The sequence below is a fragment of the Stegastes partitus genome, unplaced genomic scaffold (assembly GCF_000690725.1).
Source record: "Stegastes partitus isolate 25-593 unplaced genomic scaffold, Stegastes_partitus-1.0.2 Scaffold1139, whole genome shotgun sequence".
Classification (NCBI taxonomy): Eukaryota; Metazoa; Chordata; class Actinopteri; family Pomacentridae; genus Stegastes; species Stegastes partitus.
This window is the reverse complement of record NW_007578870.1, coordinates 88,755-110,150: the sequence shown is the minus strand read 5'-3', so window position 1 is coordinate 110,150 and position 21,396 is coordinate 88,755. Positions and strand designations below refer to the sequence as shown.

The 21,396-nt window shown below is 45.0% G+C and overlaps 1 protein-coding gene across 1 annotated transcript in view; it reads right to left on the bottom strand.

Moving 5' to 3' along the window:
- Positions 1 to 18,560, bottom strand: part of cacna1ia (calcium voltage-gated channel subunit alpha1 Ia) — a 106,104-nt gene extending 87,544 nt beyond the window's left edge. The window contains exon 1 of the mRNA XM_008296611.1: positions 18,313 to 18,560. Coding sequence (XP_008294833.1) covers positions 18,313 to 18,560 — 248 coding nt within the window. The remainder of the gene's footprint in view (positions 1 to 18,312) is intronic.
- Positions 18,561 to 21,396: the final 2,836 nt, after the last annotated feature.

Below are 21,396 nucleotides of genomic sequence, written 5' to 3'. Positions count from 1 at the left end.
ACATATCACATTTACAGATCAGATCCCCACATAACAGCATTTCTGCACCCAAAGACCCCCCAAAAAATATGTCAAACTGTTGGTTAGCTGCTGCATTATTCACGCGCACCGGCTACTGTAAGTTGCTCGCAGCTCTCATAACTATCATTTGTTATACTTCCAAGCTTTTCCCCAGCCCCGGACCCTTATTCTCATTTTTATCACCATCGTTATAAGAGTCAAACGGCCATTCGCTCACTTTAATGAGCCTGATAATCAGCCTTCTTGTGAAGGGCACAATGTGAGCACAGCTGCCAAGTCCTCCTGCCAGAATGCTAAAACAAAATGATGCAAAAAAAAAAAGAGGGCAGGACACTCATCACCGGGTTTACCTCCCAAACATTAGGGCTAAACATTGTGTACTAGTACAATAGCAGTGGGAGTTTGTGAGCAAGCAGGTAGGGGATGAAGGGAAGGAAGGCGGATGCAAGACGCTCTCCAGTGTTTCAGCCGTCAAGGTGCCCTTGTTCATAGCAGGTAAACCTCAGATGCTCAGCAGCTACCAGCACCGAGCAGCTCCCCGGTACGCTGCTGTCAAACTCTAAAAATGCACCATAATGTGGATCTATGGTACGGATCAGAAGTGGTGAAATAGCAACATCAGTAATTAAATGGAGACAGCTACGGTGCTCGATAAAACAATATAAAAAATGATAGCTGTGCAATAATTATTCCGCTGACATCATTAATAACGCGTCTGATTCCAGAATGACAAGATGAGTCGAGGGGGTCGTGCAGAGCGACAGAAATGTGTGCAAAAATGTCTGCACCCTGCGCCGACCGCTTCAGTCAAAATAACAGGGTTCCTCTTTAATTTCATATTCCAACTTCACAATTGGCAGCATTTTGCAGCATAAAAAAAAAAAAAAAAAAAAAAAAAGCCCATTGAAGCTCACAACGCTGTGACACGGGGAAATAAAGATGACGGAACAAAAGAACGTTTTCCTCCCTTCTCTCATCTATCCATTTGTTTAAATAGAAGCAATTTCAGTGGCGGTATTGCAGTATCTATCTTTTCTCTCTCTTCTTCCTCTCGCAGGCAGTTTAAACCTTCTCCGGCTGTGCTCGGGCTAAATTCTCCCTGGAGGCAGTGTGAGAGTTTGTGAAAGGACGGTGGAGAGACGAGCTGTGTGTGTGTGTGTGTGTGTGTGTGTCTCAGTTTCTACAAATGTCTCAACCACTACGCAGAATTTTGAAAAGCAGTCATTTGGGACCGTCATTTTTCAGGCCTTATTAGGAAAATGATCTGGTGCAGGGGGCAAGCCTGGAAACACAGAAGTGCTCTGAAGTAGGTTTGTGGAATTAAGGCCAATTCACGGTTTCTTGCGTCTGTGTGAGTCTTTTACAAGACGCACTGTATGGATGTTGTGATGTACGTCCTGGAGGCTGCATGCTTGGCAGATGACCATCACGTGCACATACCTGGATCACGTCCTGGCTAATTGTATTATGTACAAACAGTGCGTGCATTCATCTCTCACAAGTAAATGTCACTGGTGGCTGCCGCATGGTTTACATCACACCCCACATATGAAACCAGGCAACGGTCCACAGCGTAGTAACGCCGGCTGCGTTAGCTCACGAGCTAGCTAAAGCATAACCAAGGTCAGTCATTGCAGCTCAACTGGTTCCATTGATATTAATAGACACTGGCAGTGACTGCACCCTGTGGAATCGCATCTCTGCAGGTTGGCAAGCTCAGGTATGGGCGAGCACAATATGCACATCCCCAGACACACACACACACACACACACACATGTAGAGGTACGCACACACAGCAGGGACACAACACCTCCTCATACATGTTTTAATGTGAACAGAAGGAGATGGAGCAGAGGCAGTCTTTTCCTATCTGGGCTCCAATATAATGTAGATTTAACCCTTACCGGTCACATTTTATGCCTTGACAGTATGGTTCGGATCAGTTGTGCCCAAACCATTACTTGATAAGGGACAGAGAACCCAACGCTAAAAATGTCTGAGGGTTCTCTGGCATTTTAATTATTATCTGACCCTGAGTGCCGTGTCGGTATCCCTTTTGAATCTTCAATGTGTCGTTGTTTTCTCAGACAGGAATTCCCTCATAGAAAGTGTCTACACCAAATTTTAAACTGCAGATCTATTTATAACGTCTAAAAAGCTGATGTCACATTAATAAATGTCTATAAAAAATACACACAAAACATGGCCGGTGCAGTTTCACAGTTTCAAAATTCCCTAAAACCACCATGTTCCTTGATTTGACCCACACTGGAAGATCTAAAATCCATCTCAATGGATATATGGATCAAATTTGGTCCAAAACCTCAGTGCAGAAAAGCTTGTAGCACCTGTACAAAAGTATGAAACTTTAAAATAGTTTCATTGTTGTGTACTTTGGGTCATTTTAGGAAAAGTCATCAAAATTCAGGCCTAAAGAACAACATTTAGGATGATTGTACTGCTGTCAAATGTCAGAATATTTGAGTTTTCTTACAGTGGCTACCGAACCGCTGAACACGCTGCGGTTCTGTCTTTCATCCAAACCTCTCACACACACACACACACACTCCAAAGGAAAATTAAGTCATTAAAGGCATACGTTTGATCATTTAATCCCAACAGTTACGATGAAATTTAACTGAGTCGACAAACAAACGTCAGAACCCATTGAACACGGCCGATTAAAACAGACGATCGGTTCTTTGTTGAGTGTCATGTCCGACCGCTCGTCCGCTCCTCGAACTGCCCGCCGTGACACGACCGCTACCGCAGGAAATTACACGACACCGCCGCTCCCACTGTCCCCATCTACCACGGCATCTGCTCATTGACCGGCTGACAGCGCCTTGAGTGATCTCTGTCATGCTGACACTCTCACTTTGTCTCTCTTTCTGTTACACCCTCTTCCATCTGGCCTGACTTTGCCCGACTTGGCTGAAGTAAATCCAAGTCAAAGAAAGAGAAGACGAAAGGATGGCCGACTGGAGACAAAACTGGACGAGTGACGGGGAGGAGGAGGGACAAACTGGTGTTCCTGTCTGTTGAGGGTTTAGGGTTTGGGTAAGTTTTACACAAGGTAGAACACTGACTGCACCACACTATCACTGTACTATAGGAGGAGAAAAAACACTAAACGCTCCAGCAGCAGTGTCCCCTAAAAGTAGTGAAGGTGAACCGTTTCAACAATGTGCATGAAGGGAGGCGAGCGCTGTCATTTAAAAAAATAAAAAATAGCAGGGCTGCTTTATTGAAACCAAAACTTCATCAAAGCTTGAAATTTCCAGTGTGGTAGTTCTGCTCGCCCGCAGGCTGCTGCTGTTGTTTCCTGTTGTGAAGGGGATTTTAAAAAAAAGGTAACACATAGAAAGCAGAAAGAGAGGCTTATTCCTGCAAGCTACATCCAGCAAGTCAGATAATGCTACGCTGATGCAGGTCGACGTTAAACATCAACACTAATGCGATTGATCCTCTGTCCGCATTTACACTGCAGATAAGAGAATCTGCAGATTTTCTTGCGCCGATAAGGAAAACACACGCAATCAAGAAGAATGCTATCAGCTCAGCCAGACTACATCTTCTGACTCACCTTGTGATTGGATTAAAACTGACCCAGCGTGGTGATAGGTGGGTAAACTCTGCCCATTTCAAGTTGCCCATCAAAAGGAAACTCTTTATGCACAGACAGCGCTGCTTCTCTTGACGCGCCGCTGGTTGCAGCTACTGTTTAATGAGATCAACTCCACATACCTTCATCTAATCCGAGGCTAGAAACGGGATGCAGTTGGTGGATGGAAGGGAATGGAGAGCAAATCTTATCAAAACCTTGTACACACACCAAAAACAGACGAATTATCAAATATCTGCACAAACCACCAGAGTCTTGTGTTTGCTCAGTGACCCGCGACACCAGTACGAATACTGATACCGGCATGCACCAGGTCCTGCAGTTCTGTAGGGCATTTTCTGATCAATAACCCACTGGAGCACAAAATGGCTAGCGGCCATGGCCTGAAGGGTGTTAGAGTAGGAACGGAGGCAGTGGGTCTGCTAACAAAGCGGAGGGTCGCAGTAACCTTCCAGTCACAGCCGCAGCAATTAACACGTAGAAATACGCAAACACGTGCTGGGATAGGTGGTTCGGTGTTAGCTGTGACATGAAAAATGTAAATGAACGAGGGCGAGGGCCGAGGAGGATGAGTGAGCGGACGCGTAAGTGAAACAGATGGAGCGGAAACAAATGTATTGTGATAACATCATTTAAACAGCGCTTGGCTCTCCGAGGGCCCTGGCTGCCTTTACACTCCCTCTCACACTCGTTTGACTGGGAAAATGGCCAAAAGGATGGGCCAAAAGGACACTCTCTCTCTTTCTCTCTCTCTCTCTCTCTCCCTACCTCCCCTGCCAAGATGCTAAATTGTACAGAATTGTGCTGTCAGGTCTCATTTGTGAGAGAAATAGTGCGCCGGGTATTACCTGAAGACAGCAGGTTGTTGGGTGACTTCTGATGAATCATCTTATTTCTGCATGCATGGCTTTAAATCACAATGTATGACGTTTCAGCTGGAGGACGAAAGAAAATGTGTGTGATCGCAGGAAACCCACTTGTGGACGGACGCGAGTCGTGCACGTGAACGCTCAGTCGACTGTAAGCAATTTAGCCTAATAGGAACGCTGATTGAGGTTATCAGTGGTCTTTAGAACGGCCTCGGGAAGGGATCAGCCGAACGAACCGGAGGAAAAAGTAGACACAGCCGAGTGTTGCTAAATCTGAGTGAAAAATAAAGATGGCGGGCATATCAACGGTAACGAACAGGTTTGGATCACTTCTGTCAGTCAGCGTGACCTCGCTTATCGTTTTGTCTAGTCTTCCCTCCGAGCTAACGGTTCCTCGTTTGCATCCCGTCGCTGCCAGCTCCTCTGCTGGCCCGGGGAGAGTGTAAAATGACGTGCACGCTCCCACGTGGAGTTCCACATGGAGTCACCAGAGGAGGAGGAGGACGGTCGCTGAGCGGGAGTAACACGACGTGCGGGGATATTCGCGCCGTCTCCAACACGGTTTCCCTGAAGACGTGCTCAGCCGGCTTCCTGCAGGCTTTGGTTGTGTTTTTTTTTTATCATCATTTTGGTGTCCGTTCTCTTTTCGAATCTCCTCGAGGCACCTTTAGCCTTTACTTTTTACTCTACTGCATCACTTCCCTTCCCCTCCTCTCTCTCCCGTTGAACAGTTTGTCCCTCTCTGAGCTGCTATCACTCGTTATGTCAGGCGCCGACTCAGTTACACGACAGAGTTTTTAGAAGAAACTTACCCACTCAGCTTCTTGGGGCGGGGGGGGGAAACATCAAAAGCTCTGCGCATATGTGTGTGTATGTGAGTTTAAAGCTGGTCTTTAATGACCTAAGCCCCAAGGCTCATTTGAGATACCAGCAGTCAACTAATGTCCAAACATCTGGGTGGTAACACACACACACATATATATACACAGGAGCTTTTATCATTGGCCAGAGGAAGGGTTTTAGCATCCGCCCTGACAGATGCCGCCCACACAGCACAGCCGGTGGAAAAACACTGGAGAAGGATTTAGGCTGAGTGTGATCCATATATGTGTAACATACATCTGACAGCTGGGATTATGTGTATATACGAGAGCGAGCGGCGTCGCATGTGTTTGTGCGTGCATGCATGTGCGTGCCAGACAGTGACAAAGCGGCGCTATTTCAGCGGGTCCCCGGTGGTCACTAACTTCTTCCTCACCTCTGTCTCTGTGTTTCTTTTTCTCTGTCTTTGATGCACCATCTATCCAAAGAGCCGCCCCCTTCTTTGTTCCATTCCTTCCCTGTCAAACGCTCCCCTCCCCTTCCCCGTTCGCTGCTTTCCAGAGCTGACAGAGCAATAAGGGGAATAAGCCCAGGAGAGAGGAAGGGTCACTGAGCAGGAGTCAGGGAAACGTCTGGGGGTCGCTGTTGAACGTGTGCATTATGGATATATCCACCTATCCGCCGGGCCGAGGTGAGCAGATATACACGTGGAAAAAAAAAATAAAGAAATCAGCGGGGCGTGAAGCCATTCCAGCACCGCTAATCTGAAAAAAAAAAAACACAACCCCACCTGGCCTTTTCTCCGCGACGAGGAGGAGATGCAGACGAAGACGGCGTTAAGTTAATTTGCAGAGCGTTTTTTTTTTTTGCGACATCTGTAGAGTTAAGCAGTAATTGATGTTTTGTTATTGCGCCGCACTTCGCAGACATTTTCTCACAAGTAATGCATCGCTGCAGAGTAATTAGAAATTATTGTTATTATGTTGCTGGAAGACGACAGCTGGAAAAACAGATATTTGCATACAACAAATACATTTTTAAAAATCGCCTTCGCTGCCTTATTTTAAAACACTGTTTTTACACATAATGCAGAGTGGTATGGCTGCACACAACACATGGAATTATAAGGTTTTTTTGCATTTCAGCACCTGCTCATGTTTGATATGCACTTCAGTAAAGCATAATATCAAATGAGGAGGCACTTCCTGATGTGAAGGGCCGAATCTTTTATGTGCACACTTACAAACGACTGTTGTTGTGTGACAGAAGAAGGTTTCACTATGTGTGGACGTCTGGTTAGGGAAGGAGGGAGGAAGAAGAGTCCTTTTCCCCTCCGTCGCTGAGACCTGGTGTCTTTTTTTGTCCTGATCTCGGTGCTACTCTGCCCTTCCTCCCTCCCTCCCCCCGTCCACGGTGGGAGAGGTCTGAAGTTGCAGTCACCAGAGCAATTAGAGACTTCATGTTCCTCCTCACTGTCAAGAGGAGGCAGGCACGCTGCACGCCGACACACATTGGCGACGCGTGTTGCGAGCGCGCGCACACGCCACCAGCTCCCCCGTCGTCCTCTGCGCTGACAGGCACTGGGCAAAAGTTCACCCCGCCGCTGTGCTAACTATCTCCCTCTCTCTCTCTCTCTCCCTCGTCCTCCTTCACACTGTCTCCCTCTCAAGCTCTGCCTTTTCAAGAAAAGTGCTAACTAGCAATCTCTCACTTCTTCCCTTTTCTCTCTCTCTTAGCCCGCCTCTCCAAGGGCTATCATCCTCCTCTTTCGTCTCCATCTTTTCTCTTTTATCCGTCTTCTAGAGAAGTTGTCCTTCACTCAATGTCTTGCTTTCCCCCCCCCCCTCCATCTCGCTAGCTTCCTATCCCTCCCTATGAATCTGCACAATAATTATCCCTTCTCATCTATTAGCTTCATGTTTCTTTCCCCTTCCTTTGTCCTCACGTTTTTAATCTTTTCCTGCTTAACTTTTCATGCGTCTCGCGTGCTTGCATTAACTTGGACTGCAGCTCTGAGCGGTTACGCACATCCAAAGCTGCACGTATGAATATTAGATCGCTTCCTTTGACAGTCTCGAGTACTTCCCGATCAAACTTTTGTCAGCTCTCAATCAAATAAAGCGGAAAGAACAAGAGCTTCAGAGGGAAAAGGATGTCACAATAAGCTTCTTTGTCATTCAACCTTCTCGACCTTATTGAACTCTCACACAGACTTTTTTTTTCTCCCAACTATCAGGCAGCTTGGGACACGTTCTAATATCAGAGCGCCTTGAAGAAATGAAATTCCTCCATCTGTCAACCGGGCAAAACTTCCCTTTGATCTCTTCCAGGTTGAACACCGGCTCGGCCATGAGCTCCTCATTCCCCTTTCATCGGAGGAAATGAGGGACCTCAAATGGCAATCTTACATCACAGCCATTGTGGTCTTTGTGGGCAGATGTATCTCAGCTAGATGTATCGGCGCCGTCACATCTCGCTGAGGGTTTTTCTGTTAAGCGTCACCTCTGGAGAAGCTCGGGAAGTTTGCAGCACCCTTAAACTCAGAACATAACGGGTTTGTGGGGGATTCGGCTAATTCGACCCATGAATCGGTAACACAAGGCTCACGCCTCGCACGTCCTGAGCACAAAGACGGATTCTGCTCAAAGGCACCAAAAGGGCATGTGATCCGCTGCTCTCCTTGATATTGTAATGAGTCTTCTTGGTCTGCTAATGTGCTCATAAGTATTCATTACCGACGGGGTGGACCTCAAAGCCCGGCACAGCGAGGGGCCAAATGGCTCAATACTGGAACGTACTGGTGATCAATCAAAAAGCAGAATATTCATAAACATCCCCCAGTGACTCACGCCGTCCGCACACTTCCTACGAATCTACAAAACCGGACTGGAAGCATTCTCAGGGTTCCTCATAGAGCTCCTCTATAGAACCTTTCTTTTACAGTCAATGGTTAAGGTTACACACTACAGAAGTTAATTATCTGCTCATTAAGTTTGGGACATCTATTTAAAAAAAGTGCCATAACTTGTTCAAATGATAAAGTAAGGAATCATTAAGTTAAAGGCTTTTTCTCCCTAAATCCTGAATATCTCATTTTAGAATTAATCCCCCCTATTTCTAATTAATAATATATGCACATATATACAGCAATGCTCTCTATGGTCTGGCATATTTAAGCATGCAAGAGATTCTTATTCATTGTTTTTTTTTTTTTTTTAGCATTAGCCGCAGGCAAAGCAGAGCAGAATGTATTCTGAAAAGGCAAAAAATTTATTCTACAAAGTAAGGACAGACTGTGGGCTGTCACATTTGATTTATTAGTAATTCTGTCTGCTGGCAGTTTAGCTTCCTTCTGTAACAAGACAAGAATATTTCGAGTAGAATAATTATTGCTTTGCTTATCTGTGGCTGTCTTTACAGCTGCCTCTGGTAATAACCATAGCGTTAATATCCAAACTAATAACATGTAAGCTTTCTGTTGCTTTTGTTCAAATCCTTCTGTTTCAAGGGCGGCGCGACGGAGAGATGCTCTGGAGGAGCAAACCAAGTGAAAAACACAAGTCGGGGAGCTTCCTTCATATTTTGTTGTAAGACATGAACTTTGTGGAACTGGAGGAGAGGCTTTACTTCTAGATCACAATAAATACATTCTGGCATGATTTTAACTTTGGATTTACTTTGCAGAATTTGTTGAGAGTATTTGCACAATTTTGTCTGCATGTTTGTCCACGGGCTGCAAGGTGGTGCAGTTGGTAGCACTGTTGCCTCGCAGCAAGAAGGTCGCCGGTTCGCATCCCGGTGGGGGCACCGGAATCTTTCTGCGTGGAGTTTGCATGTTCTCCCCGTGCAGCGTGGGTTCTCCGGCTTCCTCCCACAGTTCAGAAACATCCATACATCCATGATCTATACACTGCTTAATCCTCACTAGGGTCTAGTCCGCGACTAGTCCGTCGCGGGGGGCTGGAGTCTATCCCAGCTGACTCAGGGTGAAAGCAGGTTCACCTGGACAGGTCACCAGTCTATCAGAGACAGACAACCAAGCACACTCACATTCACACCTACAGACAATTTAGAATCACCAATTAACCTCAACATGTTTTTGGAGAACCCGGAGAACATACAAACTCCACGCAGAAAGATTCCGGTGCCCCCACCGGGACGCGAACCGGCGACCTTCTAGCTGCGAGGCAACAGTGCTACCAACTGCGCCACCTTGCAGCCCCGTCCAGAAACATGCTGAGGTTAATTGGTGATTCTGATTGTCTGTAGGTGTGAATGTGAGTGTGCTTGGTTGTCTGTCTCTAAGTGTGGCCCTGTGATAGACTGGTTACCTGTCCAGGTGAACCTGCCTTCACCCTGAGTCAGCTGGGATAGACTCCAGCCCCCCATGACCCTAGTGAGGATTAAGCGGTGTGTAGATGATGGATGGATGTTTATCCATGCACACACAGACTAAATGACAAAACCCAGCACGTGCATTTACCTTGAAAATATCACTACGAGTGGTAGAGACGTGGTTTTTGGGAATGCAACAAAGATAAGTGAAGATTTGGAGCGACTGCAGTCATGGCATGAGTCTTAAGGTCATCTTCAGAGTGTTGTTTTATTGTTTTCCTGCCAGACTTCACAGTGATTCATGAAACGACATTTGGAGTGAAAAATGTGAATGCACACTGCTGCATCTTTGTAAAAGTCTCTTGAATAAAAACGGGGAGGTTGTGAAGGAAGCTGTTAAATCAGAATCGCCCTCCTGATTCAACTGAAGAGTCCAATATTTCCCTGACGAGTAGCAAAAGATTATTTCTGACTTGACCAAGGCAACTAGTCCGTCACCAGCTCCTCTGTTCTGCTCCATTCTTGTGATCACTATAACCTTCTTCAACATACCCACGTATTTGAAGAAAAGCGTATTTGAAAATTTCAGACCCGTTCGGGGAGAATTTTCGGGAGGTCGTAAGCAAAGACTCTGCAGCGCTGAATGACTCATACAATTTATATAGCACTTTGTGGATAATATATGAGAAATAGCAAACTACAAAGTACTCACTTGGATAAAATGTACCCTGCAGTTAGTGGCGATGGAGCCATTAAATGACTTATTAAATTCTCTCAAGAGTGCCGGTTTGTGTAAAGCAATACTTCTGAGTTGAGCTGACATTAAAAAAAAAAAAGGAAGACATGATTCTTTTATAAGTTTAAAAATGAGCCAGTGAGGATGTGATGATGATGACAGGCGGAAAACAAAAAGTAAAAAAATGAAAAATTGTTTGTGCACGTTTTTCTGTTTGTGCACCTCTGACATTCATCCAAAAGCAATCTGCCCTGCTGTTACTGAGATCAGACAAACAGGCAGCGCTGCCTAAAGCATCGCTGTAATACGCAGCATATAGCATCATATAGCGCCCAGGCAGTAGGTGGATAATGTCAGCCGCCATCTGAATGCAATTCTCCTCCAAGAATATGACACTGAACTATCCTATTGCCCAATTATGGCTGCAGCTGGGAAACAGTGTTCAGATGATTCATGATTCAAACACATGTTGGAGCACAAACACACAGATCTGTACACATGGATGGAAGAACGTATACACACACACTGTACGTGGACCTACAGTACATGTACTCAGTGGTCATAAATAACAATCTTACACTGCTTCACTGCCACCTGAGTGGCAAGATAATTATAAATGAGAGGACAGCTTAGTGGGAAGTGCTTAGACAGGAGAAGCACACACACACACACACACACACACACACACACACACACACACACACACACGCTCCTCATAACCGGCATTCCTGGCAAATCTAAATTGTCAATAAGCATGACTAAGCCACAGGCAGAGTGGTTTCTAATTTATTATTTCCACCATGGGCCCCGAGCAGAGCTGCAGATGGTTGTAAGATCGCTCACAAACGCTCTGCAGGTCAGACAGAGGCGTCGCCGCACAGCAAAGCAGGGCTACATTTAAATTACAGCATGTTAATTATGCGACAAACAAACAAAAAACTTCCACCGAGGGAAAGTTTCCGCAGAGTTTCAAACTGCTCTTGAGAAGAAAATGCATTCCATTGTAAGATTTATGTGGAAGAGTCGCATTTGTTCTATGAAATGCCAGCGTCCTTTAGAGTACAAGGAAATGGAATAAACAAAATGAGATGAGCGAGCGACGCGACGCAGCGCTTCACATCCTGATTTAGCATTCCTCTGGCTTTTAACATTTAAAAACAATAAACTTCAAGCCGCTGCCAAATAAAAAGCACATGTTCAGTGCAACCTAACTACCATGAAAGACTAATGCATGTAAAGGAGGTCACACAGAGTGTGCATGCACCGAGGCTCGGTACTACAGTAGTCATTAGAGTCACTTTAAGCCCTTCATCTCTTCTCCACTGTTCCCCTCTCATCTCTCTCAGACAGCGCAGACACTAATGGAGTTTGGACTAGACCTGAGGGAGAAGGGAAGGAGGCGGGGAGGCGAAGGGGGCGGGAGCAAAGAAGAGGAGCGAACAAGTGATGAGAAAGTGGGGATCATTAGAATTAGTATTGGTGCTAGTCTTAACATTAGCATTGGGATTTACTCGGGAAGCATTAGCATCCTAATAAGTTGTATTTATTTTGAGAGAGGTTTGTCTCATTAATGTTTGCACCTCTTTCAAAAAGGAGACGGTCCCCGGGGTAAAAGGACAACGGTTCATACTTGAAGTTGAGGCTCATTAAAATCACACTTGCATTATTGCTCATAAATGGAAATTTGGGAAGAGACAACATCTTCGGGGAGGGGAGGGATGAGGGGGAAAAATCAAATAAACCAAATAAAAAAGCGCCAAAGAAGAAATGACAGAAAGCAGACAGGAGAACAAGCAGGAGATAAAAGAAAAACACAGAGTGTCGCCGTGAATTAAAGACAGATTTTTGATGTTCTGCAATAAAACATCCGTCAAAACAAGGGCGAACAATTCAACGTCCATCAAGCGGCGCACCTCAACAAGAAAGTGTCGCCGAAGAAGAAACAGCAGCAGCTTCTCCGAGTCCAAGAGCAGAAAGCAGGAGGACAGAAGGCGGAAAAGTTCAAAGGAAGAGGAAGAAAACGGCAGGCGGCGAAAATGAGAAGGTGAGAGAGAATAGGTGATGTGTCCCAGGTGTGCGCTCTATCCTCAGCAGTAGTTAAGAGCGAGCCGCGGCGCCGCCTCGGCTATCCGTCACCATGGAGATAACAAGCTGTCAGGGCCAGAGAGGATCATGGGCCACAGAGGCCGGTCACTCTGCTGCACACCGCAGGAGCCAATCAGAGGGTAAAGGAAGAGGCTGAGATAATGCGGCGAGAAGGATAGTTTACTGGCACCAAACTATTTGCTGGAGAGAAAAAAAAAAGCAAAAGAAACAGCCCACGATGCAATTAGAAGTACAGGAGGCGAGCAGACCGCAACACAAGACAGGAGGAATTACTGTCCGTTCAGATGCACACCCATAAAAGTAGAATCTTTTTATTTAAGAGTCAAACAAGTCGTGGTAATCATGTGCAGGACACAGTAGGTGAGGGAGCGTGTTTGTCTGAGCAGCATCAGTAATTGTGGACAGGTCAGGCTACGCTGAACGCCGGTAATTGCGCTATCGGAGAATAAGTGACCTGATTTGTCCTCATCCTGATCTGTGAAATAAATCATTGGATTCTTCCCACATAACGAAGACGGTATCATATAATCCACTGTGCACACAGACGGAATAGAGGAGTAAATCTTTTCACCACATTACATTTTCTGTGGGAAGGTCTTTGTTCATTAATGGAGACGACCTGTTGGTTTTTCTAGGGTGGGTTTGGAAGCTCTGTGCCAAACCTTTCCCCCTCTTTCATCTCAATGGTGCCGACCAAGCACTGTCGCCAACAGATGCAGTAAAAGAAGACAGAACTTCAGCACAAGTTGGTCCACAAAGTCTGAAAGCGCTCGTGTCAAACTGCTACCTTACATCCTTAATGCTACCAAACTGTTTGTATTGAATGCATCATGAGAAATGTGCTTTGATTCGGTCACCTTTTACCGATCAAGACCAAAAAAAAATCATCAAGATGGAGAGTTTAGCGACAAACACTCGCAGCACGACCTCCAGTAAAACGACAAAGAAGCTTTATTGTCATGGAACAAGAAATACATTTTGTTTGGCATCATCTGTGCAGCAGCTAACAAGAAAAAAACTGAAAAGGTGATTGAAATAATAAAATAAATACTCAGAAGAGCATTTGTTAGAATGAGTCCGTATACAGGGAGTGTCGTGGTTCCTGCAGCAGTCTCTTCACAGCCATGGGGGAAAAGCTGTGTCTTAGTCAGGCTGCACCAAAGCATAGAACAGGAGCCAATAGATGTTCTCCCATATTGTGCACTCGGCTTCAATCAGACAAAATTCCCCAATTTTGATTCATCATTTTACTTGAGCACCACTTCCAAAGAGGAGGAATCCTAGACGTCTGATGTTATGTGCTTCCAATGGGAGAAGTTAACAAACAGGTAACAAATGACATGTGCCGTGTGAACAGGGCTTCAACACAGCCAGCGAAGAGATCGTGAAACCGGACCAGAGGAGGCGGAGACCTTCACATTGCTGAGGTGCCCCTGATGCAGCTCAAGAACTAGAAAAACCCGAAGAGCTTTCTTGCAGCTCAAGAATCTCCAGATCTCAAGACTGCTGACAAAACTCTACACAAATATCAGACTGTCTTATTTTACGGGGCAGAAACTACCAAGAGCAACCTCAGGAAGGTGCAAACATTCAGAAAATAGCTGAAAACATGAGCAAAACCAATCCCTGGTGGAAGATCAACCAACGACCTGATGAACAAGTAAGAAAGAGAAGGCAGTGGGGTAGTTTGAACATGAACTAGCATCACCAGGAGGAGAGACCAGCCAATAAACCCCTGGTTGGAAACTAAAAGAACAATTTGGAATTTTCCAACTGCACGTACAATACATCCTGCAAAACGCTTGTCCTCATCAGCGCTCTGCAGAGAATCCGTTAAAAATTGAGATTGATTGCAATGAGACACACATCTGATCCGCTATCAGTCTTGACAGCATTGAGGTGACAGCTGCTACTGAAGCAACGCAGACCTTCTGTTTACAGCGAGAGAAAATAAAAAACACAAGCGGGAAAACAGGAAAACACACAAAGGAGGAGAATGAACGAAGGTGGGGGGAAAAACAGCCTGAAGTTTGTAGCAGGAAAGTCAAATCTCACAATCACATCGCCGTGAACGCATTTGAAAAAAAGGATGAATGAGGCGAGATTAGTACGACGCGTTTGAAGGGGTTCATCTGCGTTGTGTAACATGTACAGAGTGTGAGAACAATAGGGAGAAGAAGTGTGTGGGGTGCATTAAAGAGAGGTGCTCCAGGTGCTCTGCTGCAGGCAACGCGTGGGATAGCATCACTCTGTGTGTGTGTGTGTGTGTGTGTGTGTGTGTGTGTGTCGCTGAAGGCCTCTCACAGCTACTGAGCAGTGGACAGAATTATTGATCTGCAAAGAGATGGCGAAACAACCACTTATTGCCCTCCTTCACACGCACCGACACCAAGTTTACTCCGAGACGAATCGCGCCGAGCACCACAAAAACACAGTTTGACGGCAGTGAAATGAGGCTCATCTTATAATCTCACCGCAGCGGTGCTCGTCGACGACGCAGACAAAAAAAAAAAAGCCCTCATATGTGGTCAGTGCATAAGCAACGTATTTATATACACAGCTACTGCGATCAATACGCACACGGGCACAAAACATTGCTCCAATGCACCAAACATCAAACTCCTGCTCCAGTTTAAGTCCCACACACACACACACACACACACACACACACAGCAGATGCACACACATGCTCCTACAAAGCCTGTGAATACACTGCCATCCCACACACACAACGCCACTCACTCACTCGCTCGCTCGCGCACACAGGCAGGCTTCACACTGACGTAGCCGCAGTAAAAAGCAGGAGCAGCACCATCACAGCCGCTGTGTGTGTGTTTCTATCCGCCAGAGGAAAACCACCTCCCCTCAAACCGCTACACGCAATCTCTTTCACCTTTCACACTCACTCACTTGTATTTTTCTCGCACACACACACACCGGTGTTTTAACGTGCTTCAACCACCAAAGGCGTCCGATGAGCAATTGGTTTGGTGCAATAGAAGCCCAGGCAATGTGAAACAAGATTTGGGAGTTTGTGTGTGTGTGTGTGTGTGTGTGTGTGTGTTTGTACCCTGTGGCGTGGGGGCCAACTGAGAGCAGCAGAGCTCAGCCATTAGCAAGCAGTGTAAAATCCTTCTGAAACCTCTCTTCCCTCAAACATCAAAGACGGAGTCTGAAAGGCAAACAGAAAGTCTCGCCGTCCAGTTTTGTCCGTCCGACTGCCCACACTCTCCGTCTGTCTTTCCGATTTTCTGGACACCCAGTTGTTTGTCTGTAATACAGACATATTACTACGGTATTAGTCTCCCCTCGCTGGCTGGCGGTAAACGCACGGGTTGCAAAGTCACAAAATTACAAGGCGCTTGATGGACTTTTGCGCCGACGCTCGACAAGATTGCGGTCGTAAAACTCTGCCTCCGTGTGCTCGGAATCAATTCCTTTAACGGCCTCCATCGTTTAATCCCTTTCTTTCCTTTTCAATACATCCCCGCAATCGGTCTGGTTGTTTCCATCCAAAAGCATGAATCCAAATAATCTGAATAACTACTTTTAAACCATGATTGAAACGCAGCGCATGAATGCACGCGTAGGACTGAGTGAAGTACGTTCATCAGCAAAACAAGCGGTTTCATCCGAGAAGATCTCTCTGCCAACTTTAAGCAGCTGTCCGTCTGTCTGGAACCACACAATCTGGATAAACAGCGCGTCAAAATGTTATGTTGCTATACTATAATTCCTGTTGCCGTGTACTGACAACACACTGAAAGCTGAAAGAGGATGCTCACATTATGATATGTTGTTGAAAAGTTGTACCATCACACGCCGTGTATGCATGCATCGGTTTACTAGCTGCACTGTGGCGACGTAAACTGACACGACACTGCAGCACGTTGCAGTAAACATCCTGCAACACACACAACAATCCCAGCAAAGAGCATTGAAGTTTCTTAGATGTACTTAAAAATGTTTCATTGCTGGAGAATCCAAACACGATTTGCAGTCGAACTACTGTTAGCTTTTTATTATGGCAAAGCAAATTCATGATAACAATACAGAAATCTCCCAGAGTGACGAAGAGAGCATCTGTATTCATAATTGTATGTTTCTCCTATTTTAGAGACAGTTACTGAGTTATTTACAATATTATCATCATATGTGTATTATAACACGGCATCAGTATTTTATTTGTAAAGATATCAATATATCGCAACATCCCTTGTTAGCGAATTAGCTTCATCATGCTACTCTGTGATGTGAAAAAAAAACATAAAACATACAGCATCTGCCTGACGTTAAGATTTTAAAATGTTAAAAAAAAAAAAAAAAAGACTTCCGTTTCCTTCACACGACAACAAGTCACACGTTCAGAGACGCTTTAACTGACCGACTGACCAAAGAAGCAGCTTGCAGACATCCTTAGAGCCCTGCTCTCTGTCTGTTGAGGGTAAACGGTGCCATCGTGATATTACACCTGGATGTACTCACAAGCTCAACAGCAAGCCCAGTGAGTTCTTCTCTGCCCTAATGTGAACGAATCATCCTTATTCCCACCGGCATCGTGAGCATAGTCAGCACAACTACCTGTTCTGAGCAAAAGCTAAAAGCAGACGCTCGAGAACACACACACACACACACACACACACAGAAAAGCACGCTCGTAAATGCGTCTTGCATCTAATTTTCCGAGCAGTTAGACGGCGACTGCTGCATGAAACCGTCAAACGCACTTACTTTGAGAGGATTCTGGGACGACCGCAGCACTGCTGGTAGGAAATCCGCAAAATGAAGCGGTGGGAGTTAATGGGGTTTGGTGTGTTAGGTCAGAGTCGAGATGGATGAAGACGTATCAAAGGAACGCAAAAAAAAAAAAGACGCACAAAGAAGTCGAATTGTGACTCTGCAAAAATGGGCGACGGATTAGTGGGAAAAAGGCTCTAAAAGAGGTAGAGGAGAGGGGAGCGGCGTTATTAGTGAAGCAGATAAAAAGGGAAGGTGGAGGGGTGACTGCCGTGTGAAAGGTGTACAAATGGATAAAAGAGGTAAAGAATAATGGGATGGATTTAACCCCCTGAACCCAAAAACCTGCTTTGAAACATGTTCTCTTTCTTTTATTTAAAAAAAAAAGGCGAAATTACAGAATTTATTAGAATTATCCATCTGAAGAACTGTTTGACTCTCAAATTTACGTCATTAAAATCTGATCCAATTTAAAATCACAATATGTTCCATCAAAATCACTTCTTCCTACATGTCCCATATAAAAATGCACCTAAAATAAAATATTTACATCAACCAGATTCTGTGGAAAGCAAAATATATTGTTCTATAACAGTCATGTGGTAAGAATTCAGGAACAGTTTGACTGAACTGGGCTGAACTGCAGCCTGTGTTCACAAAAAAAAAGAAAAACAAACTCCAAATGTAAGAAGTAAAATATCTATTTGTCTTTTTTTAATAGGGATTGATGGGGAAATAGAAGACGTTTGCTCATGCTGATCCCTGTGTTTATTACATTTTCTACTTTTTTTTTATGATTGATAGATTTATATTTTTGTTTTTTGCATTTTCTTTAGAGGTGCAGTAAAATATGAGTAGTAAAACTGCAACAGGAGCAAAAAAAAGTGAGGAACTGTTGGGTTTCAGAGAGTTAAAGACGAAGAGATGATTGAATATGCACTTGGGGATGATTTATGAGCACTAGTGGGTATTCGGAGAGCGAGAACACTGAGGATTGTGGTGTAACTACGAGTTATCTTAAGGTCAAACGGGCCGCTTCCATCAGCCAGTCAAAGGATATGGGCTGGAGACCATACGGATGCACCAGTTGCGAGGACAGGTGGTCTGCTTAAGGCAGAAGAAGACCACGGGCGCCAGCTCCGGGAAGGGCACCACCAGAGTGCTGAGGTCGCTGCCGATACTGACGTCATCACCTGGACCCATCTCCTCGATGATGTCATCAGCGTGCGCCGAGCTGTAGTCCTCGCTCTGCCCTGGCCCTGCCGAGGAGATGCTCCCCAGCGGCACAGGACACTCCTCGCTTGTCATGGCGACCCAGCTGAGATCTGAAACACAAAGAGAAGTGACACCGAGATTACGGGAAGGAAACGGCTTCAGGTGGCAGCTCTGTCTAACTAGCATGTAGCCTCTGCAAATAAATATTAATTTAAACATTTATTTGATAATGTTTGATGAGATAAACGGCCCTCTGGCTGTGCAGTCGCTCCCGCAGACCACTAAATCCACGTCATAACATCACCACTCGCAGACACTTAATGATTGTTTTAGCCCCAAAGGCCCATTAGTCTTTCGTTGGCCCGCGAAAGCAAATGCCGTTATCGTCAGCTCACTTGTCTGCATAACAGAATGCATTGCCTACTGATAACAATCACCTCTCACCATCAAACACACACACGCAGAGAGGTACGACAGCGCAGAGTAAATCAATGTCAACAGTCATTGCGCATTCATTGACGATTCATTTAGCCCCATCGCAGTGTTGTGCAAAAGGAAATGGCTTTCCATCTCCTACCACTTAGCTCATGAATGGATTCACATTCATCTATGAATATGGCACACACTCACAGAGACTAACACACACACACACACACGTGCACAACTTTTCGGTTTTTTTTGCATGATGGAGTGGGCAATCTTACCTTTTCTTCTTTTTTTTTTTTTTTACATATTTATACAACACAGAACACAAAACTGATATTATTTGGTTTTTAAAAGCACCTGCTCGTGCAAAAAGAGTTTCATTTCAGTAAACTGTCATCGTGAAAGAAGTCCAGGTGTTTGGTTGAGAATTCAGAGGCTGAGGGACGCAAAACAAAGACAGAAACTTTGCTCTTTTTGGTTAAACCACTGAGCCGGCAGCAGTCTGAAGCGAATGCATAATACAACACTGGACTTCCTCTTGCTTTCAACTTGCAGTCAGGGCGAGGAGCCAAGCGACGACTGGACACGTGCACATCTGGACGATTGGTTTCAGACTGCAAGATCATGTACAGGTTTAGCATCACTAACATGTTATTTGTATGAACACGAGCAGATTCCTGGCAAACATGTAATGTGTAGGTGTGGCTTCCCCTCTGTGCACATGTGTGTGTGTGTGTGTGTGCATCAGCGAGCGTGTTTGTTCGCACTAAATCCTATAGTAGGATTAAGTGCCGGTGGGAGAGCAGACTTTGTTTTTATAGGGTAATGATATTAAAGGCTATTCATTAGAAGCTAAGAAAATGGGACAGCGGTGATTTAGTAGCCGCTATCTCTCACGGCTCCGGAGATAATCCTCTGACGAGATGTTAAACCGAGTGCAGATAGCAATGAGGAGAAAGTCACCCACCGCACACGGCGACACACACACACTCACTAATAATCATCACCGGCTCGTGATGCCGTACATACATTCATGTCTCTCAAACTGAGCCCACTGTTTCATCTTCTCATAATTGGCCTTTTAAATTAGCTTTACCATGGCAACAGCTGCTTCCTATGGAGGCAGGAAGTTTATTCTTACTCTGCTGTGTTTTATTTCCCATGACAAAGCTTCTTAAGGAGACCCTGCAGCTATTACCGACGACTACAATTAAGCAGGAGACAACCGGTGCGCTCCTGTGTGGGACTGTTTGGATGTTTGTGTCACTGTGAAAAAGAAAAAATTTGTTTGCACATTCAGATTGTTGCAGCTAACCCCTCTGCACCAAAATATTCCTCCTTCTCTATCGCCGTGAGTGTCTTTTCAAAAACATTCCTGCGCGCCGGGTTGAGCTTCCTCTGTGGTGGGTTTCTTATTTTTTTTTATAATGACGATGATTGACGAATATGTGTGACAGAGAGAGAGAGAGAGAGCGACGGAGATGGAGAGACACACATTGCTAACACACAAAAAGACTTTCTGAACACACACACACACAGGCGCTCTCACACATTAACACCCTTAATTGGGGTAGCGGATATACAGTCACCCATTTAGCTGCACTATGAGCTAAAGGCTGTGATGAGCCATGGAAAAACTTGCTTCCCCCCCTTCCTCCCCTCCCCTCCCACACACACTCACTGCGACAGTCTGAGACAGACACAGGAAAAAGGGCTGGATGGAAAACAACAGTAAAAAAACATACTGTGGATGGTTTGAGCAACACATTCTTCGTTTCAATCATTTCATGCGGCCAATTTGAATGAAAAAAAAAAGCAGGTTTTTTTCCGTCCTCGCTGGGTGCTGAGATCAAAAATGTGATGGATAACACCCGGGGGGGGGATACAAGTAGTGTCTAACATTCTCAGTGAGTCATTGAATGAGCTCCAAAATGAAAGATAAGGAATTGGAGGCTTAAAAAATAAAAGTGAGATTCCAAATCTGGTTTCACGATGCATGTTCACAATTAGAGATTCACTTTTTTTAAACGTTTCACGCGTGTAAATCGTTAATCCTGCAGAGTCTTTGCAGAGTATTCACAATATATGTAGGGCATTTGAATACAATCGACTTTTTAAGATGCATAAAAACACAGAGTGACTGCTGCATCAGAACTGACCCGCATGTGGCAATTAGTCTGTCGCCTAATGTGACAGACATCTATGCATTTTTTCCTGTTTCTTGCCATTTTATGAACAAAAAATGTCCATTATGCTTGAGTACATGACAACCCCTGTTAACAAAATTGGTTTTAAAACACTAATTGCTGTTTTTATCTTTTTGGCATTAGTGATTTTTGTGATGGCGAAAACCTTCCAAAAAAAGTCACTAATTCAGGAAAATCCCTGCAGAAAACATGTAAAAGTACGCGCTCTATAGGCTCTTAAAACTTTCCGTAGCTCGGATAATAAGAACAGAAACAATAATTGCATATTTTTTGGATATCGCAGTCACAGGTAAGGC